The sequence below is a fragment of the Prunus persica genome, chromosome G6 (genome assembly GCF_000346465.2).
Source record: "Prunus persica cultivar Lovell chromosome G6, Prunus_persica_NCBIv2, whole genome shotgun sequence".
In the NCBI taxonomy this organism is placed as follows: domain Eukaryota; kingdom Viridiplantae; phylum Streptophyta; class Magnoliopsida; order Rosales; family Rosaceae; genus Prunus; species Prunus persica.
Window position 1 is genome coordinate 26,643,947 of NC_034014.1, and position 27,752 is coordinate 26,671,698.

At 41.0% G+C, this 27,752-nt stretch overlaps 3 protein-coding genes across 6 annotated transcripts in view; 2 read left to right on the forward strand and 1 right to left on the reverse strand.

Annotated features, from left to right (window-relative positions):
• LOC18775272 (zinc finger CCCH domain-containing protein 1) overlaps positions 677–27,752 on the forward strand; it is a 33,032-nt gene continuing 5,956 nt past the window's right edge. For both annotated transcript variants that reach the window (XM_020566903.1, XM_020566902.1), the window contains exon 1: positions 677–782. The gene's annotated coding sequence lies outside the window, so the exon portion shown is untranslated. The remainder of the gene's footprint in view (positions 783–27,752) is intronic.
• LOC109949748 (zinc finger CCCH domain-containing protein 1-like) lies at positions 14,112–14,551 on the forward strand. Its single transcript, XM_020565892.1, has 2 exons — positions 14,112–14,148; positions 14,235–14,551. Exons 1-2 carry the CDS (start codon positions 14,112–14,114, stop codon positions 14,549–14,551), a joined length of 354 nt encoding a protein of 117 aa, XP_020421481.1.
• LOC109949931 lies at positions 19,747–27,172 on the reverse strand. Of its 3 annotated transcripts, none has more exons than XR_002272253.1 (4): positions 26,895–27,172; positions 23,859–23,964; positions 21,220–21,299; positions 19,747–20,198 (listed from the first exon to the last, which is right to left on the reverse strand). XR_002272253.1 is itself a non-coding variant. In XM_020566904.1 (3 exons), exons 1-3 carry the CDS (start codon positions 27,086–27,088, stop codon positions 20,125–20,127), a joined length of 342 nt encoding a protein of 113 aa, XP_020422493.1. In that variant the 5' UTR covers positions 27,089–27,171; the 3' UTR covers positions 19,756–20,124. The 3 variants fall into 3 exon arrangements, 1 of the variants encoding a protein (XP_020422493.1); XR_002272252.1 differs by having other exon boundaries at positions 19,756–20,166; positions 26,895–27,170; XM_020566904.1 differs by lacking the exon at positions 21,220–21,299 and having other exon boundaries at positions 19,756–20,166; positions 26,895–27,171.

The following is a 27,752-nucleotide window of genomic DNA, read 5'->3' on the forward strand; positions in this document are numbered from 1 at the left end:
ATACAATTTGTTCGGCCGAATTAAAAGCCCTGACTTTTTCATTTATTAAAATAAAATAAAAATTGGGTTCAATGGCCAGCAAGTGGGCCATACTATCCGTCAGGCCCAACCTTGTATTCGGTCATACGGCGTTATACTGCTGCCCATTAATTGTAACATGACCCGACCCAGTCTCTAGATCCCATCCCTTTCTTCAGTTCTTCATCATCTCCTCCGACTAGGAATTGGAACATTCAGTTACTTGCCAACACTCAACAGAATTGCTTAGAGGCGGTGAAAAAGTATTTCCAAACCCATCGAAACAAATAGTCCTCAAACCTCAACTCTTCTTTTTCCTTCTTCAAATTTTCTTCAGTCTGCTCCCTCCGGCCCATCTGTTGCTCCTATTTTCCTTTGGTTGGCGGAACGAATATTCCCGCGAGCTGTCGATCTTTTCACATTGAATGCGGCAGAAATTAGAAAACCCTTTCCTCCCTTCTTCTACATCAACAAAGGTATGTTTCTCTGTCTCTATTTTGGTTTATTTTGTGATTTTATTGTTGGGTTACTTGGATTTGGGGAAATTGGTTTACGGTTCTTATCAGTTCTTGTTTTGCAAAGTGGTTGAAGAAATTTTCTATCCACATAAATTTAAAATTTTCATTTTGTAAAATACCCAACCTCTTCTTCTCGGCAGGGGCTAGGTTTTTTCACACTGGTTTCAGTGGCATCACGAGGAAGAAGGATACGGATGAAGAAGAAGAAGAACCTAACTTTGTTCTCGACTGCATATGCTCCAGGAGGTATATTTCTTTTTAAAAAATTGATCTCTATTAGATTAGTGAAATTAGTTTCTGGTTTTAGGTGTATTGGTAGCTGGAATTCTTTTATGACAGAGCATGTTAAACTTTATTTATTGGTAGTTTGTTTATGTTTTTGTTCTTTTGACATGAAATGAGTAGTGTGGTATTGAAGGACATGGAATTAATATGTGGTTTTAGGTTATAGTTAAACCATTTTCCCCAAATCCAAGTAAGGTTTTCCTTCGGTGGTCTAGTGAGCCATAGGTAGCGACGTAGGCATCGGTAGGGTAGTTTATGACACGGCCTTAGCCTTCCTTTCCCTGTTTTGTAGATGTCTGCTAGCGAGTCGTCCTTCGGCAGTGAGCCCAATGCATTCGATGAGGAGTTGTCATCGGGCTGGGACACATACAGCGGGGCTGCGAGCCTCGAAGCCGAGGGTGGAGAGGACACCGATGTTGAGATAATCGGTGAGGAGGTGAACTCCGTTCCCACCCACGGCATCGGCAAGGGACTTATGACGGGGCAACCGCTTCCCTTGGCCGCGGTCTATAAGGATGGTACCCGCTTCGGTACCTTTGAACATCAGCCGGAGGCTTCCACCTTCCGGTCATGATGAAGGCGTTGCTGGTCCCTCTCGGCCAAGGGTGACGATCATCCACCGGGAGCGGTCTAGGATACCGGTGGGTGTGCCGAAGAAGACCCCGTTCGGGGTCGATTACTTGGAGCCCAACAAGATTACCGAATGGGAGCTGGAGAAGATTAGGGCCGAGTACCTCATCCCGGACTCGGTGAAGATGAGGATTCCGAGCCCTACCGAGTCCCTCAGCGACCCTGGGGATGGTGAGGTCACCTTCTTCACCGATGTGCTTCTGCAAGGAGTTAGGTTGCCGTTGCAGCCTGCCGTGCAGAAGATACTCGCCCAGATAGGGTACGCTCCAGGCCAGTACAATCCCAACTTTTGGGTGGCCTTAATGGGGGTGATAGCTGCGTTCGGGATTGCCGGGGAGGGGGAGCCCTCCTACGAGCAGTTCTCGTATCTGTACAGCATCACCAAATACAAGAGTGCCGATCACGGCGGCTGGGTTCAGGCGAACTGCCTGAAGGCTTCCGAGCGGGGGCACTTTATCAGCTCGGTGCCGACTTCCCAGAAGTCGTGGAGGAATCGACAGGTGCAACTCTCCGGTGATTGGGAATCGCCATCGGGAGTACCCCCACGGTTTTCGGTACCCACGCTGTTTCAAATTGCCCGTAGGTTTCCGAGTTACCGATCGGTGGGCTGACCATTGCCTCTTTTCACTCTTATGTTATCTTGAACTAACTCTTGAACTCACTCTTTCTTCGGACAGGTAAACTCAAGCAGTCGAACCCTAACCAGAGTGAAATTCGGCAGCTCGACAGAGTGAGGCTGAAGGTGCCTGCTGCCGAGCAAGTGTATCCGCGCTTCCTCTTCACCAACAATCTGATCAGAGCCGGCCTCGTCAACCCTGCCGAGAGTAAGTATACTATGCTCCCCCTTTCTTGTATTGTTTGTTTGTTTTTTTGTGCATGCCGACTGACCGATTGTTTTTGACAAGTGACGGACGCAAGGAGAGCTGCCGAGGCCAAGAAGATGAACGAATCCTCCAGGAGGCGCCTTATGATGGGCCTGGAGGGCAAGAAGAAGAAAAAACAGCCCGTGGAATCTCCCGTTCGGCAGGCAACGGATCCCGAGGACGTGACCCTCGCGGAGCGCCTGCGACAGCTGGGCGCTGAGCCCGTCGCATGGCCGGCTGCCGATGCCCCTGCGCCGAGGCAGTCCGATGCCGATGCTGCTGCCTCCAGAGCTGCCGGGAAGCGACCGGTGACAGTGGACTTGGAAGCCTCGCCGGCTTCCAAGCGGAGCCGTCCGTCGGAGGCTTCGAGGGCCGTCCTTGTGGTGGAGGACGAGGACGGACCTACCGAGGCCGTCACCATTGCCTGCCCATCGAAGACAGTGCAGTTCGTCAACCACATGATCCTCGGCTCTCAAATGGAGCTGCCGGAGATTGACGAACTGCCGAAGAAGCTTCTTCGGGAGCAGGCCGGACGCGCCTTCCGTCTTCAGGCTTCGGTAAGAATTCCTCCTTTTTTCGTCCGTCCTTTCCTTTTCTTTTTTGTGCTATGGGGCACCCTTCTGACTCTCTCTTTGTTTTGCGCAGGCGTCCATGGACATGTGGCTCTGCGTCAAGCGGGCCATCTCTGCTGCCGAGCGGGCGAAGAAAGCCTACGACGATGGCAGAGCCAAGGTTGCCGAAGCGGGCAAGGCACTCCAGGACCACGCCCAGCTGCTCAAGGAGAAAGAGGCTGCCGAACCGCAGGCTCTCGCATCGGAGGCGAAGGCGGAGGAGATGCGGGTGGCCTTGGAGGCAGCGCAGGCGGAGGCGAGGGATGCCGAGGCGGCTTCGGAGGCGGTTCAAGATGCCTTGGAGGAGTCTGAGCGGACCAAGGCTGCGGAGATCGAGGCTGCCGTTCGGTCAGCTATCCAGGGATACCGCTCGTCTGAAGAGTTCACTGCCCTACTAGACGGGGAAGTTGGCTCGGAGATGGCGGACCTGCTGTACCGATTCAAACGGTACAACCCTGGGCAGAAGCTGAACCTGAACTTTGCTGCCGATCCTCCTCCCCTTGCAGAGGGAATAACCGAGGAAATGATCGAGGAATATGAAGGGGAGGACGCTGCCGAGGCCGCCGCCGGTGATGAAGCTTGAGGGCATTTTATTTCTTTTGTACTTGTAACTTGAGTTTTTAGTTTTCCTTTTATTCCGAACACATTAGTGCCGAGGGCATCCTTTAATTTGAATTTAAGCTCTTTTCTTATCCAATTGTCTGAGCAATTTTATCCAAGTGTGTTTTGAATATGTTATAGTTGCCGATTGTTCTATAACATACGATAATTGTGGTAGGCTAATTGCCGATCGAACACCGCTTATTGCCGTAGGCTAATAAAGACGTTGTCGAATGTTAACCTCGAATTTGACAAGTCCCGATGGGATCTGTATGGTAAAACCTCGAAAATCATTTATTGCCGTAGGCTAATATAGATGCCGTAGGACGTTAACTTAACACTATAAACAGCCGTGGGCTAGTTAGAACAATCAAAGAGAGGCTGAAGGAATAGTGCCGAAGACTTTCTATTAATTTCAGTTGGACAAATACATTGTGAGCGGTTACAGTTCGGACGTGCCGTAGGCTAGGTCACTTGTAATAGTATTTGAGATGTTCCACGTTCCAAGGATGGCCGAGGGTCTTGCCGTTGGAGTCTCTTAGTCGGTAGGTTCCTGAACGAAGGATACCGATGATCTCATAGGGTCCTTCCCAGGAAGGTCCGAGGGTTCCCTCCGTGGCATCTTTGGTTGCTAGCGATACTTTGCGCATGACCCAGTCTCCGATTCGGAATGAGCGGTGTCTGACTCTGGAGTCGTAATACCGAGAGACACGTTGTTTGTAGGCTTCATTCCGAAGGTTGGCATGTGCCCGGTGCTCTTCGAGTAGGTCAAGGCTCAGAGAGATGACTTCTTCGTTCGGCTTTGGTGCGAAGCTTTCCGTTCGGTAGGAAGGTTCGCCAATTTCCACAGGCACCACAACTTCCGAACCGAAAGCTAGGGAAAAAGGTGTTTCACCAGTGGACGTTCGGTAAGACGTCCGAATGGCCCACAGTGCTTCGGGAAGCTTTTCCGGCCAGGCTCCCTTGGCCTTGTCCAGTTGCCGTTTCAGTAGCTTCTTCACTATTTTGTTTATTGCTTCGACTTGACCGTTCGACTGGGGATGGGCTGGTGATGCGAAAAACAAGTTGATTTTCAGGCGGGTGCAGAATTGCCTGAAGAGTTCCGTATCGAATTGTCTGCCGTTATCGGTAATGATTGCATATGGGATACCGAATCTGCAGCAAATGTGAGTCCAGACGAAATTCTCCATCTTTGCTGCCGTTATGGTTGCTAGAGGTTCGGCTTCCACCCATTTGGTGAAGTAGTCGACGGCAACCACTGCATATTTTACCTGCCCCTTGCCTTGCGGCATTGGGCCGATCAGGTCTAGTCCCCATTGTGCGAAAAGCCAAGGGCTTACAATCGGCGTCAGAGGTTCGACAGGGATATGCGGGACGTTACCGAAACGTTGGCATTTATCACATCTCTTTACTAGTGAATTAGCGTCCCGATGCATGGTCGGCAAAAAGTATCCATGCCGAAAGGCTTTGTAGGCAAGGGACCGGGACCCGGAATGGTCGCCACACACACCGTTATGAATCTCCCGAAGGACGTAGTCCCCCTGTTCTGCCGTAAGGCATTTGAGATATGGGGTGGTGTAGCCACGCTTGTAAAGCACATTGTTGATGACAGTGTACCTTGCTGATCGGTATCTAAACTTCCGGGCCTGGGCCTTATCTTCAGGAAGGGTGCCGTTCGTCAGATACAAGTAGATATGAGACATCCACGTATCCTCATACCGTACGGTACACGTTTCGGAGGCTACCGTGCTCGGTTGAGCAAGAATCTCCACCGGCACCTTTCTTCCGACCTTGTCGTTTATCGCCGAAGCCAGGCGTGCCAGTGCATCGGCATGGCTGTTTTCGCCTCTGGGGATCTGTTTGATCTCGTAGGCTTGGAAGCTTTGGAGTAGCCGATGGGCGGTTGAAAGGTAGGCGTACATGGAGGCATCCTTGGCGGCGAAGTCTGCCGTTACCTGGTTCACGATGAGCTGGGAGTCGCTGTGAATTCTAATTTATTTTGCATTCATGCTCTTGGCTAACCGAAGGCCGGCCAAGAGAGCCTCATATTCTACTTCGTTATTGGAGGTTCGGAAGTCGAATCGAAGGGCGTACTCGATCTTAAGTCCGTCTGGTGTTGTCAGTACCAGGCCTGCTCCGCATCCTTGTTGGTTTGCCGAGCCATCGACGTGCAGACCCCATACGGGAGTTGAGGTGTCGAAGCGTTCGGCGTCTAGCTCAACCGGCAATCCGGTCTCGGTCACTGCCTCGGGAGTCGACTGTGCTGTTGATGGGGTAAGCTCGGAGATAAAATCGGCAATAGCCTGGCCCTTTTCGGCGGGCCTCGGAACGAACTGTATGTCGAATTATCCGAGTTCGATCGCCCACTTGATCAATCGGCCAGAAATTTCTGGTTTCTGGAGCACTTGCCGGAGCGGTTGGTTGGTAAGGACTTTGATTCCGTGCGCCTGAAAGTATGGCCGAAGTCTTCTTGCCGAGACAACAAGGGCTAGTGCAAGCTGCTCTAATGGGGGATACCGAAGTTCAGCACTCTGGAGTGCCTTACTGACATAGAAAATCGGTAACTCGGCCTTTTTCGGTTTTCGTATCAATACTGAACTGACGGCAGTGCTAGATACCGAAAGGTATAGGTAGAGAATTTCCCCGGGCAGTGGTTTTGACAACAGGGGGCTTTGCTCATGTAGTTCTTTAAGTCTTGAAATGCCTTATCGCATTCGGCAGTCCATATGATATTATGTTTGCTCCCTTTCAAGGCTTTAAAGAACGGTACACATTTATCAGTAGCTTTTGATATGAAGCGGGTCAAGGCGGCCACGCGTCCGGTAAGGCTTTGAATGTCCTTCGTCGTCTTCGGCCTCTCCATATCGATGATTGCTTTTATTTTCTCGGGATTCGCTTCGATCCCCCTTTGACTGATCATGAATCCAAGGAATTTCCCGGAAGATACACCGAAGGCGCATTTCTTCGGGTTCAGTCTCATCCGGTAGTCTTTCAGTATGCCGAACATGATGGATAAATTGTGCAGGTGTTCTTCGGCAGTTCTGCTTTTTACTAACATGTCATCAACGTAAACCTCCATGATGTTGCCGATGTATCCGGCGAACATTTTGTTGACAAGCCTTTGATATGTTGCCCCCGCGTTTTTCAGACCGAACGGCATGACATTGTAACAGTACAGACCTTTGTCTGTTATGAATGCGGTGTGTTCGCTATCGGGAGGGTGCATGAATATCTGATTGTAGCCGGAATAGGCGTCCATGAAGCTCAGCAGTTCGTGGCCGGCAGTGGCGTCCACAAGCTGGTCTATCCGTGGTAACGGAAAGCTGTCCTTCGGGCAGGCCTTGTTGAGATCGGTATAGTCTTGGCACATTCACCACCCGCCTGTGGCCTTTCTCACCATCACAGAATTTGCCAGCCATACCGGATACGTTGCCTCCCGGATGAAGCCGATGGTTTGGAGTTTATCGACCTCTGTACGCATGGCCTCGTATCGTTCGGCATCGTACGATCGGCGCTTCTGCCTTACGGGCTTATAAGCGGGGGAAATGCTGAGTTTATGGCTGATGACCTCTGGGGCGATGCCAGGCATATCCTCGTAAGACCATGCAAACACTTCCGAATGGTGCCGCAAGAAATCTATGAATTGCGTTCGGAGGTCCGCAGTGAGTCTTGTGCCGATCCTAACCTGTCGATCGGGCTGTTCATCGCTTAAGGTTACCGTCTCCAACTCCTCGGCGGGTTGTGTGTGGGGGGTCGGGGACTCATCTCTTGGGTCGTCAACCGGTCCCATGCCGTTCGGTAACCCCTGCACAGACATGGTTTCGTTGGGGAGTTTGAAAGAGGTTGCCTTGAGAGCCGTGGCGTAGCAAGTCCGCGCACTTAACTGGTTTCCGCGGACAGCTCCCGTGCCATTCGGGGTTGGGAATTTCATCAATAGCATGTGGGGCGAAAGATGCGCCTTAATCCTCGTAAGTGCCGTTCGGCCAACGATGACGTTGTACGCTGTCGGGCAGTCAACGATGAGGAACTGATCGTATGTCGTCGTTTTTCTTGGCGCTGTGCCAAATGTAATTGGCAGTTTTACACTACCGATCGGTTGGACCAGGTCCCTAGAGAAGCTTAACAGAGGTGTCAATTACCGGTTGACTTGGTTGTCATTTAGTCCCATCTCTCTGAAAGCTTCGGCAAAGATCACGCTCACGGAACTGCCGGTATCGATCAGTACTCGCCCTACATCGTAGTCGGCAATTTCAGCTCGGATGATCATCGGGTCGTCGTGGGGATAGAGGACTCCGTCTTCCTCCTCCTCGCAAAATGTGATCGGTTCCCAATGAACCTTTGGTACTTCCTGGTGCCGATTCACCTCTATACTGAATACCTGAGGGAACTGTGCGGCGCGCACGTACTACTTCATCGAACGGTTGCTCATTCCCGCAATGGTAGTGCTTATCATGTTTATCTGCCGAGTTGGGTTCGGCACTGGTGCCGGCAGTTGCCGGGCGATATACTGATCTAGCCTCCCCTCTCTGATCAGCCGTTCCACAATCTTTCTCAGGCTTATACAATCTTCCGTATTGTGGCTGTTGTGCTGATGGTATCGGCAGAATTTACCGGTCTCCCGGTTGTCTTGCCGATTGGGTCTTCGCAGATTCGGTTTGGGTATTATTTCTTGTTCGTTCATCAGAACGGCCTCATAGGTGGTATTCAATAGGGTAAAGACCTCGTTGCCGTGGTCTCGATTAGGTAAGGGTCCTCGGTTGTCGTTGCGACCATACCGCCCTTTACCCTTCTTCGGCTGGTCCCTTCGATCCGCACGGTTGTCTTTCCTCTTATGGTCTGCCAAATATGAGTCGACCCTCTCGTAGGATGGCGTCTTCGCCGGATAAGCACTTGGTTCTGTATCCTCTCGGCGTGCCGAAACACTGGGTTTCGAGTTGAAGTACTCGGCCTTGGCGTGGACTGCTGCCTGCTTCATCAGCTCGTCATATGTGCGCCAGTTGCTGCTGTGTACCAGGTATCGGAAGTGCGAGGACCGAAGGCCACTCTTGAAGGCGCCGGCTGCCCTATCGTCTGTTTCCGGACACCTCGAGTATTCGTGACTGAAGCGCGCCGCGTACTCTCTCAACGGTTCGTCCTCCCTTTGCCGAATCGTGTACAGATCATCGGCGGAGTAAAGACGGTCCGTTTGGATCATGAAGTGATTGAGGAAAATTTATTTCAGCTCGTCAAAAGAGTCTACTGTTTCCAGTTCCAACCGGTAGAACCAGTTCAGGGCTGCCTCGGTAAGGGAAAATGGGAATAGCAGGCACTGCCCCTCATTGCTCAGGCCCTTGCATCCAATGGCGGACTGAAATGAATGAAGGTGGGTTAAGAGGTCCTCGGTTCCGGTATAGAACGGTATACGCAGTTGCTGCACTTCCCTATCCTGCCGAGAACGCCGGATGCGTCTGGTGAATGGTCCGGGCCGAAGCTTTCCCCATTCCGGTTCTTGGGAGCGAGCTTTGTCGTTTTCCATTTTCTGGACTTTCTGAAAAAGGAGTCGGACAACAGGGTCCCGGCTTGGGATTTCCTCGGAACCATAGTCTTCCGAGCGTCTTCGCGGGCTCACTGAATTATCCCACGAATACCTAGGCGTTGCCGAACGGTAGGTTGACGCTTGTGTCTTGGAAGGGATGTATTCGGATGCCGATTCTTCCGTGGAGTCCAGTCATCTGACCCTTCGAATAGGCAACTTGCTTCCTAAGACGTTCATCCGAGATTCCCTTAGTCGGGCGTTAACCCTGATCGGAGACCTCTGTCTCTCTGCCTCCCGATCGTTAAGCCGATGTCGGCAATCAGAGTAGACCTTCTTAGGGACATGTGGTTTGTCCCGGGGTGTCGGCACCACCAACTGTTTGGAAGTCGCGGGCGTTGCCCTCGCTACCTTTCCGTATTTCCTCTTCCTATGAGGGGTCTGCAAGCTCTGGGAAGAGTGAGTTGTCTGGATGTTCTGCGTGTGCTGCTGGTGCAGCAGCTGTTGGGTTTCATCCACCTTGGACGAGAGGAGGTGGTTGTGTTCCTGAAGCCTTGCCATGTCCTTCCGTAGGGACGCGATTTGGACTACCAGCTCGGCTTCGGCGGTTGTTTGGGTTAAGGGGGCGTTTCCGAAGGGAGTGCATGGGGGTAGCGCTGGGCTAGCTCCAATTTGCCTTCCGAACGGCACCCCTTCCTCTGATAGGAAAGTGGGTACTGAAGTGGTCCCCATGTGTCTAGGGGATAGTGGGTTGATGATTTTTATTTCGTTTCCCACAGACGGTGCCAAACTGTTGATGCGAAAAAGTGGTTTTACACGTGGCTCGCCCAACTTAGGGATATTATGTCTTCGGAAGGGAATTTGCCTTCGGAAGATTAAGTTCCTACAAAAGGACACGTTCGGTAAGACCTTGGGATACCGGTGTGGTACCGGCCGAAGGCTCTCCGATGCTTAAGTAAGTACGGATTTAGTAAATATCAGATTACAGATCAAGCGGTAGCGTACCGTTGATTTCTCCCCCTTCCTTTTGGGGATAGGGGTCCTCTTATATAGGCCTTGGGAGGCGTGCACTATGCTCATATTTCTGATGTGGGACTGTAGAAGCGGATTGTGAGCATGACACGTGTCCTAGGGCAAAAGAGTCAAGATGTATAGCTTCGGTAGGGTACATGCCGAAGGATTTATTGTGATAAATATCGATTCCGTCCACGTGTTTGGCAATCACAGGTTGTTTATTTCCGGCATAAACAGGGGACATAGCTCTCCCGGATTGCAATGCAACGAGGTCGTTTTGCTGCATGTAGGCTGAGAGAGCCAGCCAGCCATAAATAAACCACTAACAGGTATTAATTCGAATAAAAAGGCATTGGGGTCTACAAGAATCAAGCTGAAGTGGACATAGATAAGTGCCGTCCTCCTTGTTCACTCACTCACTCACTCACTCTCTCTCTCTCTCTCTCTCTGCATACAAAGAAAGAAAGGTGAAAGGTTGACCTACAAGTCTTTACAATTTTATACACATACACACAACATTTATAATAAACTTTGCCATCACCTTTTCGATACCCAGCTTTTTCTCCATTGCTTTTTGTGCATCACACACCGAAAGAAAGAGAAACTTGGCCCAGCTAGCACGTATGTGTATTAAAAAAATAAAAAATAAAAAATCCCAACCATTGGGGTCTCATTCTGCAGCCCCTACATTGTTGGGGTTCATGCATAAAACCAACTCCGAGTGTGAGAATTTATAAAGTGGAAGAAACGAAAAAAGATTACAAAAATTTTCACTCGTACAGTGCTTCACATGTTTTTGGAACATTTAAAAATAAAAAGAAGAAGATGCCTATGAGTCATATTGCACTACCCCAATGCCTGCTGTTGTGTGTCCTTCATTTCTTAGTGTATTTTGACTAATAAACAAAGTGAAAGTTGAGATGTCAATGGTGCTAAATGCGAACAATTATAGGTTTGCTTAATTTTCTGACCGACACCAACTCATCTAATTATGTTGGTGAAACGTCGACGAAGTTCCAAGTTAAAATCTCATGCTAGAAATTTTGACAACAGAAAAGTGCTTAGTGTACTATTAATTTTTTGCATTGATGCGTTTGTGCAGGTCAGTGGTGACGTTATCACACATCACCATGTTGAAGGATTTTCTTGGAGCCGTTTGAGGCGAAAAACTGGGATGATTGCCTATAACAAAGTAGTCTGTCGACCTATGTGTGGCAACAAAGCAGATTATGGTGTTGGTTTCATTGACTATTGACATCATTTGATTTGAACCCGTTCTTTGCATAGTATGCATCAGAAGTAATTAATAGCAAATATAACAAGTAGAAAAAAGAAATAATAAAACGCCAAGGGATTCACATTTCAGTCAAAAAAATTTATTTGTAATGGGAATAACACTGTTTTGTTATTCATGACCAATAACACAATAATACGTGAAAAAATTATCTTACAAGTTAGAGTATTTGTAGTATTAAATTCGAAACTATGACACATTTCTTTCCCCCTTTTCAACTTTGATAAAAAGAAAAAAGAAATAATAAAACACAACTCCTGGACTCTTGTGTGTATACAATTTGTTGGGCCAAATTAAAAGGCCTGACTTTTTCATTTAAAAATAAAAATAAAAATTGCGTTCAATGGCCAGCAACTAGGAATTGGAACATTAATCACCCGCCAACACTCAACCGAATTGCAGAGAGCCAGTGAAAAAGTATTTCCAAACCCGTCAAAACAAACAGTCCTCAACCCTCAACTGTTCTTTTTCCTTCTTCAAATTTTCTTCAGTCTGCTCCTGTTGCTCATATTTTTCTTTGGTTGGTAGAACGAATATTCCTGCGAGCTGTTGATTTTTCACATTGAACGCGGTAGAAATTAGAAAAGTAATAACCAAAACTAATTTAATTACTAATTATTAATTTATTGGAGGAAAAATACTAAAATAAATAATTTATTAGGTTTAAAGTTGACTTGTTGACCGGAAGGAATTTGGAAATTCCGATTGTACGGTTGTGTAAATCGCATCGAATCGATTCCATAGATACGTAGTGGGCTCGAATCGGAGTTATAACGAAGAAAATACGATCAAAATACATTGAGGGGCAAAATCATAATTTTTGCAAGTCAGATTTTTAAATATGATTCTTTTCTCTATGTATCCCTCTCACTCCCTCTCTCTCCCCCACTACCAGAAACCCCTCCCCCAATTTTCTGAAACAGCCGCAAGTCTTAGAGACTTACCGATGTTGCCACCATGAACCACCGGCCACGAGACCGGACCCATTTGAATCGCCGTCCTTCCCTCGTCATATCCCGACCAGTTTCACCCGTCGCCGACCACGGAGCTCGTCGGAAACTGGAGAAACCTCGTTGGTTTTCGTTTGATTTTTCACGGCTTCGATCTCTCTCCTCCGGCCACCAAACCGGACGTGTGAGGTATGGATTCTCACATGTTTTTCGTGCTGATGGTTGGGCAGGTTTTCATCAATTTGTAGCGTAGGTAATCCAATTTCGAACCCAAAACTTGACTGAATTCAGGGTTGAGATTCCGGCCACTTCCAGCTATTTTTTAGGGTATGTCCAAGAAGAAAAGTGTTTCCAAATGAGGTTTTACACCTACTGTAGGAAGCTTGGTCGGCCGCTTGGAGTTTTTTGGCTGTCGGAATTTAAATTATATCCTGTGACGTAGCCGTAAGGCTTAAAAACTCACCGTCGTCACCACCGTGAACCACCGGCCACGAGACCGAACCCATTTGAACCGTCGTCCTTCCCTTGTCCTATCTCGACCAGTTTCACCCGTCGTCGACCAAGGAGCTTGCCGGAAACTGGAGAAAACTCACCAATTTCGTTCAATTTTTCACGGCTTCGATCTTTCTCCTCCGGCCACCAAACCGGACGTGCAAGGTATGGATTCTCACCTGTTTTTCGTGCTCTAGCTGATGGTTGGGTAGATTTTCATCAATTTGTAGCGTAGGTAATCCAATTTTGAACCCAAACCTCGGTCAGATTTTGGGTTGAGATTCCAGCCATTTTTCGGGGTATGTCCAGGACAAAAGTGATTCTAAATGAGGTTTTACACCTAGGGTAGGAAGCTTGGCCGACGGTTTGGAGTTTTTCGGACACCGAAATTTAAAGTATATCCCGTGACGTAGCCGCAAGGATTAGAGACTCACTGCCGTCGCCATCGTGAACCATCGGCCACGAGACCAGACCCAATTGGATTGTCGTCCTTCCCCCATCCTGTCCCAACCAGTTTCACCCATCACCGAACACGGAGCTCGTCGAAAACTGGAGAAAACTCGTCGATTTTCTTTCGATTTTTCACCTCTTTGTTCTCTCTCCTCCGGCCACCAAACCTGAAGTGTAAGGTATGGATTATCACCCTTTTTTGGTGCTCTAGCTAATGGTTGGGTAGTTTTTCATCAATTTGTAGTGTAGGTAATCCAATTTCGAACCCAAAACTAGACTGGATCTCAAGTTAAGATTCTGGCCACTTTCGGCCATTTTTCGGGGTATGTCCAAGAACAAATGTGTTTCCAAATGAGGTTTTACACCTAGGGTAGGAAGCTTGGCTAGCGATTTGGAGTTTTCCGCCCGCCAAAATTCAAAGTAGATCCCGTGACGCAGCTGCAAGGCTTAGAGACTCATCGCCGTCGCCACCGTGAACCACTGGCCATGAGACCGAACCCATTTGAATCACCGTCTTTCCCCCGTCCTATCCCGACCAGTTTCACCCATCCTGTCCTGACCAATTTCACCCGTTGCCGACCACGGAGCTCGCTGGAAACTGGAGAAAACTCGTAGTAATAAGTTGGTTGATTTCCAATTGGTTGAGTGTCACTGCATTTTATGACATTCTTGTATAAATCCATGTATGAATGTATGATGGTTTCTCTGTTTGTTTGAGTTTTTTTTGTTAAATTATTAAGTGAAATTTTTTTTTGGTCAACAGCGGCCATAAAAAGGGAAAAATTACCCCTCAAAACCCTAATTCGGCGACTCAGCTGCAATAGCCCAAGTAACAGTGATTGAACCATCCCTTGCTTTGGTTGCTTGTGTCCATATGGCAGATTTAGGTGGAAATGCAGAATTTGGAGAAGGTATGTTTAATAATGGTTGGATTTTTTTAAATCTGTTTCCATTGTATACACTGTAAGTTTGTGACATTGTTCTTTTGCATTTCTAGTTTGCAACTTCTTCCGGAAGCCAATAAAGAAGCAAAACATTAGAAAGCGAAGGGTTGATGAAGATGAGGAGGATGACGGCTCAAAATCTGGGGGCACATTATTACCAAGTCAAAGAAAAGCCTCAAAGCTCGATGGCAAGCTGTATTTTTCTAGTGGACCTACTACGAGCTCTACTCCTGGTAGTAGTGCAATCTTTGAGTTCAAGTCTTCAAAAGAAATCCAAGTTGAACATGATAGTAGAGCAACTGCGACTTTGGAGACTGAGACTGACTTCTCTAGAGATGCTCGAGCACTTCGTGAGAGAGTTCTTAAGTAGGGAGAGGAAGCTTTGAAGGGGAAGAGCAAAGACACTGAGAACGACAAGTTGTATTAAGGGATCCATGGATATACACAAAATAAGTTATGAATAAGAGGGTTAATTGTTTTATTAGTCTATGAACTTAAACCCGATTTGAATTTGCGTCTCTCAATTTTCAAAATCATTCCCGTGGTCATTTAACTTCACTTTCGTAAAGACAAATGGTCATGCCGTCAATTTTTTTAAAATGTTCTATTAAATGCAGGGCCAAATTATATTTTTTTATTAAAACAAAAAATAAAAGAATAAAAAATTATATCTTTAAAATAACAATAAAAGAAAACCAAATAAAAAACCACAAAAAAAAAAAAAAGTTTTGGGGGAGTAGAAATCGGGATAGAAGGGGAGGGAGAGAGTTTAATTTTAATTTTTTAGTTTTAAAATTTTTTATTCACTTTTTAATCAATTTAATACAAAATACCATTTTTCCCTTGCATTTAATCGAAAAGTTAACAAAATTGACGAAGGGACCATTTGTCCTAACGAAACTGAAGTTGAAGGACCACAAAAATAATTTTAATAAATGAGGGACTCAAATGCAAATCAGGCCTAAGTTCAGGGACTAATAAAAAGATTAACCCTAAATAATAAATAGAAAGGAGTTATGGATAATAATAAATAAAAAGGAAATAAATCGAACTCATCTTTTCATGAATTGACGACCGTTATGGGATGAGAATATTGGTTAAATTAATTAATTATATAACTCTACATACTCAGGATTAAACCCACTAACCCATATATGCAAGAAAATTAAATGCAGTATAGGCTAACAATTCTATAAATTGATGAGAAATGTGGTTTTGCATTTGAAATTGACCTTATTTCACTTGTTTTTGGCCCAGAATGAGCGAATTTTTCGTCATTGGAATTGGCATTTTAGTCTACTTGTTACTCCAATGTGAAGCATGTTATAAATTGAGGGGTAGGACTCGTTAATGGGCCAGGCTAGCCCGGCCTGTTGCGTCTACCCAAGTGCAAGTAGTCACACGTAGTAATAATCTTGGAAGTCCAAGTATCGTATCCTCAAGGAGCAGGTAGGCAAATATCTGCACACAAAGAAATAATTAAACGTACCACAATAAAAGTGACAAGCAAAATGGAAAAGTAATTTGATTTGATTGTTGTGGAAATTAAGTCTAAAAATGAAATATCAATAATGGAAATGCTAAGGTATCAAGGTTCAATTCTTTAAACAAAGTATGTTTCATGCTCTTTAATCCAAATTATAATTCGATTAAAATCATCATTCAGAAACCTTAACCGGAAGATAAAGAAATTAAAACCAATTTAATTTTTCAATGTTATCTTTTATTAATGATTGTTCAGAAAATGGAATTGCTTAATATCTACTCTTTTAATTTAAAAGCATGCTAATCAATTCTTAACAATGAGAAAAATATAATTGAACTCATGAAAAGATAATAGCACTTAACATCAATCAAAATAAAAGGACATGAAAATATTGAACAACCAAAAATAAAAGAATTTAGCAATTCGTACCGTATATTGGATTAAAGAACAATTCACAAACTTACTCAAAGAACATTCCCTTTAGCCTTAACTAGAGTTCTAGCAACTCATTGCAAAGGAAAACATAAACTAAATTTTGAATGAAATGGATAAAAAAATATGTCGTAGGGGTGCCCTTGCCAAATAAGTTGATGGGTGATTTATAGTAGTCAATGAGGTGATTGGGAAGTTAATACCTTCGTGGTGGGTGATGAAGGGTTTAATTGGGGGACTAATTGGATTAAACATGTGTTGATAGTAGAGAGTTAGTGGAAAAGAAATAACGGTGAGGTAAGCGGGCGTTAAATGGCTATGAATGACATGAAATAGGCTCTTTAGCTTCAACGGTTTTGTCTTCTCTTCTCCCTTTTTACTTCTCTTTATAATCACAATAATCCGACAATCAATTCTTCAATAAAATCCACCAATAATTCTCTTCACACTTAGCTTGAACTTGGACAAATGTATGTCTTCATCTTTTGGCTTTACAACTTACTACAGAAAATAAATTCACCTAATAAGTTCACCAAATTAATATAGAAAATTCATAAATCTGGTTGGTGAGAATAAAATGTAACAACAAGTGAAATTATATTTATTAAGCCAAAATTATATCATAAAATTACAAATATGTAATTTGAGACTCTCATCACGGCCCAAATTTAATGGGCTTGGGTTGGATCAGGCCAGGCTTTAAAAAGGAGAGAGAAAATACCGGGCTGGGTCGGGTCGATTTTTTAAAAAAAAATTCAAAGCCCAAGCCCGATGGGCCCGACCCATGGTCCGGGTTTGAGAAAGCCCATCTCGTCGGGCTGGGCTAAGCCCAACGTGCCGGGCCTAAACGGGCTTACTTCATGAAAAAAAAAATCATAAACTTAATCATAAAGGCATTTTAGCCAAATTTGAGATTAAACTCACTTAATTCCAATATTTTCACATCAAACTAAATTCATAAAACACCCAATAAAGTCACACAAATTAATAAGATTTTTCACAAAAATAATAAAATAAAGTATTATTTTTGAGTTTATTATATAATTAGACCATAATACGTTTTAAAAAATAATTAAAAAAATAAGTATCAAAATTTTATTTTTATTTTTAAGGATGGTATGAAGAAATATGCAAATATTTGGTTATGTGTTCAAGAAAAACATGATTATATTGGGTGGTACGATTATGTTTCGTGATATGATTATATTTGGTGATGTGATATGTTGTTCATTTTATTTTTATATATATAATTGTTGATTTAATAATTGACACAAATTAATGTGCTAATCATCCAATTATAAACTAGGAATGAGTAAAGAAAAGTAAATGAAATTAAAAAAATTATATATGTGATTTAAGTGATATAATCCTAAACTTAAACTCTTATTTATATATATATATATATATATATATGCGGGCCTAACGGATCGGGCTTTTGTGGGCGGGTCAGGCCAAACTTTCTTGGGCTTAATCGGGCAAGGTCGGGCTGGGCTTCAGACACCCAAGCCCAAGCCTAGCCCAACCCAAGGCAGGCCGGGGCATCTAAAAGCCCATAACGGGCTGGGCCGGGCTGGCCCCCATCGGCCCATGAGTCCGCGGGCCAAATGATGAGGCCTAATCAGAAGTAATTAATAGCAAATATAACAAGTAGAAAAAAGAAATAATAAAACGTCAAGGGATCCGCATTTCATTAAAAAAAAAACTTATATAATGAAAATAACGCTGATTTGCTATTATTGACTAATAACACGTGAAAAAATTATCATATATGTTGAAGTATTTGTGATTTTAAATTCGAACCTATGACACATTCCTTTCTCCCTTTCAAACTTTGATAAAAGGAAAAAGAAAAAATAAAACACAACTCGGGCCTTATGTGTATACAATTTGTTCGGCCGAATTAAAAGCCCTGACTTTTTCATTTATAAAAATAAAATAAAAATTGGGTTCGATGGCCAACAAGTGGGCCATACTATCCGTCAGGCCCAACCTTGTATTCGGTCATACGGCATTATACTGCTGCCCATTAATTGTAACATGACCCGACCCAGTCTCTAGATCCCATCTAGGGGTGGGCATAAAAACCGATAAACCGATTAAACCGACCGAACCAAACCAAACCAAACCGAAAAATAAGATTTTTTTTACCAAACCGAAAAAGTCAACGCTGGACTTGAACCGAACCGTTGACTTTGGTTCAGGCTTCGGGTCCAAAATTTTTTAAACCGTTAGACCTGACCCGAACTGACCATTATTTAATTATATAAACATTTGACACATGGCGTTGTCTCATTGGCTTAAATAAGAACTTTGGGTGGGTTTGCTTGCACTATATTAGAACCTCTCTCAAGTTTTAATTTATTACAAGCAAAAGGACCCGCGCGATGCTGTGGGTTATGAAATTACATCAAATGTGTATAATGTTGTGGAAGAAAAGAAAATGTAGAAATGATGAGCAAACAAACATTACAAAAATAAAGAAATCAGTACCAAAAAAATAGTGAGAGTATAAGGAATAGAGAGGCAATCATGAATTATACCTTTAAAGCGAAGAATCGTTAAACAATTTGGTTGAATGACCGCTTCTCATATTTGGATTTCGTACCCAAGATCTCTTGAAACAATCAAAATTTCATGGAAGCCTGAGGGGGAAAAAAACAGAAGGAAAGAGAGCAGAAAACACGTAGTAGTATAGCCAAGTCGAATTTTGTGAAGGAATTTTGAGGCAACACAAAAGGAAAAAAAAGTCAATAAATCAAAATGAAGAAACATTAACCTAAACGTTATCTTCGCTTCTTTGCTTTAGGATAGTTCCTTTTTGGTAAAGATGATATGCTGCTGTTTGGGTAACTCTGTTTAAAGATATGTTCGTTCTTTTACTACAGGGTTTTAATTCAAATTCGTTCTTATACGGTTAACGGGACTGGGGATTTGAATTTGATAATTTTTGTTTTGGTAAGGGAAATAAAATTTGGGAGTGTGATTCTAGGAACTGATTGCAATGTTTTAGCATAGTTGACTTGAAGAAGACGGGTTTGGGAAATATGTGGTGTTTGAGGAAAATCCTTTCGTATATAAGAAGCCACGTTTAACAATAAAACAATTAATAAGAAATTGTTAGAGGATTAAAGGACCAATTTCATGATTTGCTACCTTAACACTACGATAACACACAATTTTGGGTCTAAAGAGGCTTTAACAATGTAAAATAGGAGGACTACATGCAATTGTGTGCTACCTTAACACCATGATAAACACAATTTTGGGCCTGAAGAGGTTTTAACAGTGTAAAATAGGAGGACTACATGCAATTGTGTGCTACCTTAACACCATGATAAACACAATTTTGGGCCTGAAGAGGTTTTAACAGTGTAAAATAGGAGGACTACAATTGCGTGATAATGCAGAAAAGTAATTTTTATATATATTAATTTAAGTCTCCTCACAAATACTATGTCAAATAAAGTAGAGGCATTTTCTATGTTTCACTTAAGTGCAATAAAGTACATTAAGAATCCTTTAGTTTTGTTTTGTAATTCTTAATGTGGTGCTTTTATAGTTTTTTTTTTTTTTATAGAAAAAAAAAAAAGAAAAGCATTCTCGGACCATTGTAAAGCAAATGTTCTACTACAGTGCATATATCAACATTTGGTTTTGCATCTATTTTTCTGTCGCATCTATTTTTATTGTCAACATGCTAGCATCTCCATTTGCTACACAGTCGACCCATTCCTGTATTTTTAAGTAAAATTAACCATATAAAATCGCGATTAAAAATACCTACAAATACCAGGATACTACACAAAACAGCATGTACTCATATCTCATTAACATATTTGAAACCTAACTTCATACAAATTCCGGTTTACAGAGTGGGGTGATTTTGTTGAGCATGAAGACTTAATGACCATATTCAGCTCCTGAATAATCAGATTTCCTCTGTTCTTTCAATTATGCAGCAATCTTTGTTCCCACCTCATTTATTTTGTTGTTGAAGTAGTGGAAACACTTCATTGCATAGAATCCTATAGCAACTCCCTGCTAATTGTTACATCAATCTTCCTTTGCTGCCATTGAATCAATCTCAGAAAATTAAAGACTATTATTGATATGTCACATGATTGAAAGGAAGTATCAGCATCTTCATATAAACATAGTTAAAATTTTCAAATAGTTCAAAATGCTAAACGAAGAAACAATAGGTCACTACCAAGATAATCATACATAAAATGTTTACTTGACAATGAAAAATAAGAATCACAGAGACAGAGAAGTGCCCAAAGAAATGTAGTAATTTAATGAAAACCACAAAGATAATACGGATTTAAGGGTGAACATGCATTTGAAACAATATTCTGCATAATAAAATAATACAATTCACTATGAACAATGATGCAATCTTGTACATCTTCATCCATTCCAAATGAAGGCAAATGGAAAAAGCAAAATCAAATTAAGAAAATCTCTACATTGCTTTTGTTCAGAAGAAAGATTTCATACAATGTATGCATTATTTTGCAACTGATAATTTTAGGATATATTAATTGTTTAAATAATACTTGTGTTAACATTAGTTATTATTGTCAAGATGAGAATGAAGACATTTTCCTAATGGTTATGTGATAAAGCAAACGATTAAGCAAATAAAAAACAAAGAAGAGGACAGAGAAGAAACTGAGGAAAGAAAATAAATTGATATCCTGTATAATAAATAGCAACGCAAACAGGAGGACATAGAAATGATATCTTGTTAAATTCACTCTCTTGCATAACAATATTAAATGAGGAAGACAAAAGAATAAACATGAGTAAATGAATTTATGCAAGATTCCCCAGATATTTAAATCTGTGCAAAATTCAACTCTCTTACATAGTTTTTCAGCAAACAGTTAAAAAAACCAAAGACAAAAAATTAAGCAAAAGAATAAACTGAAAATAAAAATTTTAAAGCTGAAAAGAATGGCTTCGAGGCATTTGAAAACCACAAAGTAAAAGCTGAATATATATATCTATATATTTTTCAGACATAAGTCAAACAAACACACAACCACAATGATAAACACAAACAACACCTGCCAATCTACCAAACCAATTGGTAACCAGCAAGTCAAGAAACTGACCTCATTTAGGTGGGTGTATGGTATATCCATTGCCCTTCTTCAACCATGGATGGCCTTTCCCTTAAGAACCTTTTAACACCCTGTCACCTCGATTTTGCATCAAGGTGGAAGAGGAAATCAAGGTAGATGTATATATTCCATAAAACATGATAAAGGAGCAGCAACAGATAATACAAACAGGAAACATAGAAACAGGATTATAAGGTTTGAAATTGAAAAAAATTTGTTCTTCAAATCAATTCCCATTCCAAAAGTCAAATATGCAGCTCTTATAAGCTCAAAATAGAATAAAACAATGGTACTCCGTAATATTTCTATAGTTATCGTTAAATTACAAAAAGCTCTACCCTAAAATGAATCTCAACAAAACACCCAAAAGATTCAACAATATACTCAGATATTAGAGGGTTTAGGGTTAGAAAACTCATTTTTTTTTAATTATCAAACAACATAATTGATAAACATTTTTAAGGAAGAAATACCTCATTTCAAAATCTGTAGCTTCCAATCAAATCAGTCATTAGTATACAACACTTCAAATCTCATGAGTAAATAGCAAGTAATTCAACCAAGAAGATATCAATTCCATACTATAGATGCCTATAGTAATACTGTAATGGTATCAGAAGTCAGAACCTAAAAATCAATTCCATATCTAACACTATAACTAACAATCAAATCGTGCAAAGAGATCAGAAGTCAGAACCTAAGAAATCCATTGCATATCTCAAACTATGACATTAATCAGATAGAGAAATTTAAATTGGTATATCATTAAACCAAATTGAATTTCAGATACTTCACTACAGTTTCATGAACCATAAAGAGAGTACACATAGAAGGGAAGATGGCACTTTATCAGTATTTTGGGATTTTTCAATCTATAACATTTGTATGGCTTGTTGGTTTTATTCTGATATTCTAAATAATCCTTTTGCAATCGTAATATTTTGGGGTTTGCATTGCAGCATCCATGTGATTATCAAACTTATACAATGGAACACCCAAGCAATGATGACCAATGCAAGAGTTCAGTGGTAGTAACATATGGGAATCAAGTTACTGGTATTGAATTTACTGTCTGATAGGCTAAAGCCTTTACTCTGACAACGGTCCCAAATGACCTCAACCATGTTGTGTGCTGTTGTTATACCCAGGTATGTTTTGCATTTAGTATTTTCATCAAACCAATGTGTTTTTTTCTCTCTTTAATCAATCTAAATGGTCTGTGACTACAATTTTATTCTACAGAACATAAATAAAGAATTGATACAAAAGCATTCTAGATCTGTCCGCTGCTAGAAACAATAAAGATGTACACCAAAGCGGTTAAGATAAAAGAGGTTAAGATAACATAATTGTTAATTTCTATTTTGAGAAAAACAAAAGTCTGTTGACAAAAAATCTCTTCACAAAAAAACTGAAAGAAAGAAAGTTTCTTGACAAAAAATCTCCCAGCTAACAAATTCTTCATATGAAAGAAATACTTGAGAATGGAAGGTATAGTGCTACCACCCTTCTCTTTTTTTTTTCTCTTTTTCACTCACACAAACACATATATTTTATTGTTGCAAACAATCAATGCTCTGATAATAAGAATGAAACAGGGAACACAGAAGGCTATATGAATGAGAGTATATGTAAAGAAAGAGCTGAAGTTGTGAAGAATGATGTAGAACAACCACTCTTCAATTGAAAACGAGTGTTAGTTGTAACAAACAACTTCAATGTAGCGAATAAACTGGGAGAGAGAGGATTTAGCCTTGTTTTATAAGGTGACACTTTCTAAACTGCTTGATAAATACTAATGTACAGTTTAACTAATATATGCTAACTTGGACAGGTCGAAGACATAACAGATATAGATTTCTTAAAGGAGGCAGCACAAATATTCATTCCAGGTACATTGTAGCATGATTTCTGTTTGTTCAACCTCTCTAATTCTAAAAACCCAAAACTTCAATATATAACTTTAATTTTCTATAAGTGTTGATCTAGATTTACATTCCCTTTGTCTTGACAACTCAATCAAACATCTCAATCAAAAGTCACCCTAGACAATCAAAATCACAAAACCATTCTCTCACTCAGGATCAAATCGTTGCACAAACTGTGATCTACATAAGGTTGCGACAATCTTAATATCTAGAATATTATGTTTAATTGTAATTTTAAAGAACAAACCATACATATTCAAGCAAGAAATCTACAGCATGCCTACTCAATCAGGCCATACAATTTTCAGAATTTATGTATCAAGCATATTGAACAAAGAAAGTAAACCATATGTTTTCCCAGACATCATATGCTGGAGAGTCAATCTAAGAAGGGAAGATGGCACTTTATCAGCATGGTTGCTGGTTAATCATTCCTAATTTCTATTTTGTCTTCACTTCTTTTTTCCTTGTGTTTTATCACTAATTTTTTTTTCCATATTTAGAATACAACAACCAACAGCAGAACAAAAAAGAAAATTTTTTCAATAAAAAAAAGCATCCTTAGTTTTTGCTTTCTAATGTTTTATCTGCAATAAAAACAGAAATTGAGAATGATTTCCATTTCTAAGATTTCTCAAAGAGAGCAAAGTCATTGAATTGACAATTGATTTAAAAAATTAATAATAACAATGACGGAAATACCTGAGCTAATCTGTGAGATTCAATTCCCTTCCTGATAGAACCCAATATGTTCTGAAATTTAAATACCTCAACTTCTCTTATATAGCAATAGGGATTACTCAAGAACCTGAAATCAAAGTAACAGCAGGAATGAACCCAAATTCGTAAAAAATAAATAAATAAAACATTAGGGATTACCCCAAAACTTGAAATCAAAGTAACCAAATAAATGAATCCAAATTTGTAAAAAATAAATAAAAAATACGCTAAAGATAGAACATGGCTCAAAACAATATGCGTATATTAATATCAAGCTTAGTTAAACAGATATACACAATGAGTACATTTGATTCAAAACTCATAATCAACCAAGCCCACCAAGCCACCCTAAACAATCAAAATCACAAAACCACTCTCTCACTCAGGATTGAATTGTTGGACAGACTGTGATCTACATAAGTCTGCAGCAATTCTAATATCTAGAATATTATGGTCAATTATAATTTTAAAGGACAAACCATACACATTCAGGCAAGAACTCTACAACATAGATAGCACTTTATCAGCATGGTTGCTAGTTAATCATTCTTAGTTTCTATTTTAGCAAAACTTGATTAATGTCCACTTCTTTTTTGCTTGTTTAAAATGCAACAGCAAACAGCAATTCTAACAGCAGATAAAAAACAGAAACAGCAGAATGCAACAGCCAATAGCATATAAAAAACAAAAAAAATTTAGAATGCAACAGCCAACAGCAGATAAAAAACAGAAAAAAATTTCAATAAAAAAAAAAGCATGTTTAATCTTTGCTTTCCAATGTTTTATCCAAAAACCTGAAATCAAAGTAACAAAATAAATGAACCCAAATTCGTAAAAAATAACTAAATAAAGCATTATAGATTACCCAAGAACCTAAAATCAAAATAACCAAATAAATGAACCCAACTCTACAAAGGACGAAAAATCTCCTAACCAACAACCAATTATGCAATTATGCATAATTTTCAAAGATCTTAAGTTCATCACGGGAAGCTTTCGGATACAATTATGCATTCCCAATAACAGACCTCTCAAACTTTGGTCTGCAAAATATCCATTCTAGACCATCATTTTCAAAGATCCTCCTATGTCTCATCCTTTAAAAATATTTATACAAAAAAAGTATTGCTCTCATGAGCTATAATTTATGCCTTTGCAGGTGCTTTAGCCTTTCAAGTGATAGAAGAGAGACTGAAAAAGGAAAGAAATAGCTCTTCAATCAATCTTCTAACAGAAGACTTTGCACAAAAATAAACCTAAGGACTCAAAATTCCAACTATGCAGTCTATATGAATTCACTTTCTAACATACCATTCATATTTCCACAAAGATGAAAATTCCATACATACAGAACAGTCCTCTACAGAAGCATTTTGACCTAATTTATACCTAATTTATACCTACTTTATATTGTTTTGGCAACTTAAATGAAACTACAACTCAAGTCCATATGTAACTATCCATGTATAATACAAATATGGGTCTTCTGCATTAATGATGCAGAAAGCACTCAAGCTAACGAATATTCCCACCAAAAAATGCAAGAAAATGGTTGGCCTCATTGTATCAGCTTCTATATATTAATCCTTGAAATTTCTGAATTCTGCAGAAATTAAAGAACATGTCCGCACAAAAACTCATTAGTACCGAATACCGATTGGCGAAGGCAAGACAATCATAGTTGTGGAGTACATAGTTAGAAAGATGAATGTGCATACGTACTGATAGAAGCAAGTCAGTTCTATTTGATTCTTCCATCTAAGATAAAATAATTGCCAATTTCTATTTTGACAAAAAAAAAATAATAAGAAAAAAAAAAAAAGTCTCTTGACAAAAAATTCCTTGACAAAAAACTAAAAGAAAGAAAAATCTCTACTGTAGTTTGATAGCTTGATCAGCTTATGTATACTATATCTGGCTATGGAGAAGCGCTAGATAATTCACCAAAATTTTCAAGTCTGAGCATAATCAGAATCAACTACTCACATGAAGATTCAATTTCAAAGAAAAATACAACAGAGCATGTTTAACGCTTAAGCGGCAACTTCCTGTGCAATTTTTTATTTCATTTGTATCTGTGTTTTTTGTAGGTTGGTACAGCTTTTGTTCTGTTTGGTGCTTTTGGTTGAATATAATTTCATACATTGGGCATGAAAGCATAAAGGACATGGGAATGCCATGTTACAATGTAACGATTATACTCTCTGTTAGGTCCCTGGATAGATTCTGGTGCCAAGCCGTGGCATGAGTTGGGGAAAACGTGAACAATAGGCTAAGAGCTCTTCTATTGCTTTCATAGTTCACAATGGGCTAAGTTTTCTAAATCAGCATTACCCCACCATCCAAAATCCTTCAAAAGGCTAGAGTTCAGTACCAAAAAAAGAGTTGAGGTACTGGGTCAAAACATGCAGTCTGCCTCAAAGTTGTCAAATTTTCCTAAAATACAATGTCTAATGCAGAGGCCTGAGTACTCAGACAATTGTCTAATGCAGTATCACATGAATGGTTAGAAAGAGTTTTCCATTTTGCAGACCTATGCCTTAGATCAACCATTATTAGGGTACAAAGACTAATTTGATGGTCAATACCAAGGACAAAAATATTGATGCCTTATAACTGTTTCTTTATTATTCCTATCCATTATATATATTGTCAAAATAGTTTTTCCTCTGTAAAAGGACAAAAATTCTGTAGCTTTTGATCCTTTATTGCTTCGTTACAGAATTTGGCAAACCTGAAATCTATCAATTTGGAAAGCTGCCATCAATTCAATAAAAAATAAAAAAAAAATAAAAACATGCTCAGTCTTTGCTTTCCAATGCTTTATCCAAAAACCTAAAATCAAAGGAATCAAATAAATGAACCCAAATTCCTAAAAAATAACTAAATAAACCATTAGAGATTACCAAGAATCTGAAATCAAAATAACCAAAAAAATCAACACAACTCTACAAACCAACAATCAAATTCATGAAATAAAGACCCAAAGATCTGTTAAAAAGTTGATGAGATGCATACCTGAAGACAAACCATGCAAATATTCGCAAGGAAGAAAGATGGAAGCCTGAGTCGAAGGGTGTAGAAAAGAAGAAATCTCCCGATCCCAAATCTGTGACACGAAGATTGAAAGCGCGGCTGGATTTGCAGCTCACCTCCCAAGCAAATATCGACGGCCTCCAACGCATCTCCAGCAACGAACACTGTTCTCCCATGGCTGCCCCCCAACCAGCTGGTTGGAAACAAACTGAAGCCAGGGCTTTGTCTCTGCGAACCAAACCCTCTCAACGAAGGAGGAGGGGCAAAAACGGGAACAAAAGAAGCTGTTTAGTCAAGGGCATTTTCGTCAATGTACTGTGCAGCAGGAAAAAAAAAAGAAACAGCAGAAAAATGAGGGGCATTTCCGTCATTACACTGTCCTTAGCTACAGTGTTTAGTTGCATTGGGCTTTAGTATATATAAATTTTTTCACTAACCCTCTTAGACTCACTCACGAAACCCTACACTATTTCTCTCCCGATCTGAGACTAACCCTACCTCATCGGCCGCCATCTCTATCGCGCGCTCTCTCTGTCTCTCTGTCTCTCTCTCAACTCGTCTCTATCGCGCTCGCTCTCTCTCTCTCTCTCTCTCTCTCTCTCTCTCTCTCTCTCTTAGTCACATCTTTAAGTCTCTTAGGGGTCGTTTGGTACACAGGCTTGGCTTGGACTGGATTGGACTAAATTTAGTATCATGTTTGTTTCATTTAATTCTAGTCTTAGATGGGATTGCAGATACCGGGCCCACCAAAAATACCTCACTAGGAGGGGACTACTAAACCCATGTAGAAAGGGAGGATTAGCTAGTCCTATGTTCACCAATATATAAGATGCATATATT

Coding starts and splice junctions, on each gene's coding strand:
- LOC109949748 (XM_020565892.1), top strand. CDS start 14,112: ATGGCAGATTTAGGTGGAAATGCAGAATTTGGAGAAG. Junction 14,149..14,234: donor AAATGCAGAATTTGGAGAAG/GTATGTTTAATA, acceptor TTGCATTTCTAG/TTTGCAACTTCTTCCGGAAG.
- LOC109949931 (XM_020566904.1), bottom strand. CDS start 27,088: ATGGGAGAACAGTGTTCGTTGCTGGAGATGCGTTGGAGGCCGTCGATA. Junction 23,965..26,894: donor TTTGCATGGTTTGTCTTCAG/GTATGCATCTCA, acceptor CTTTGATTTCAG/GTTCTTGAGTAATCCCTATT. Junction 20,167..23,858: donor AATCTCACAGATTAGCTCAG/GTATTTCCGTCA, acceptor ATTCAATGGCAG/CAAAGGAAGATTGATGTAAC.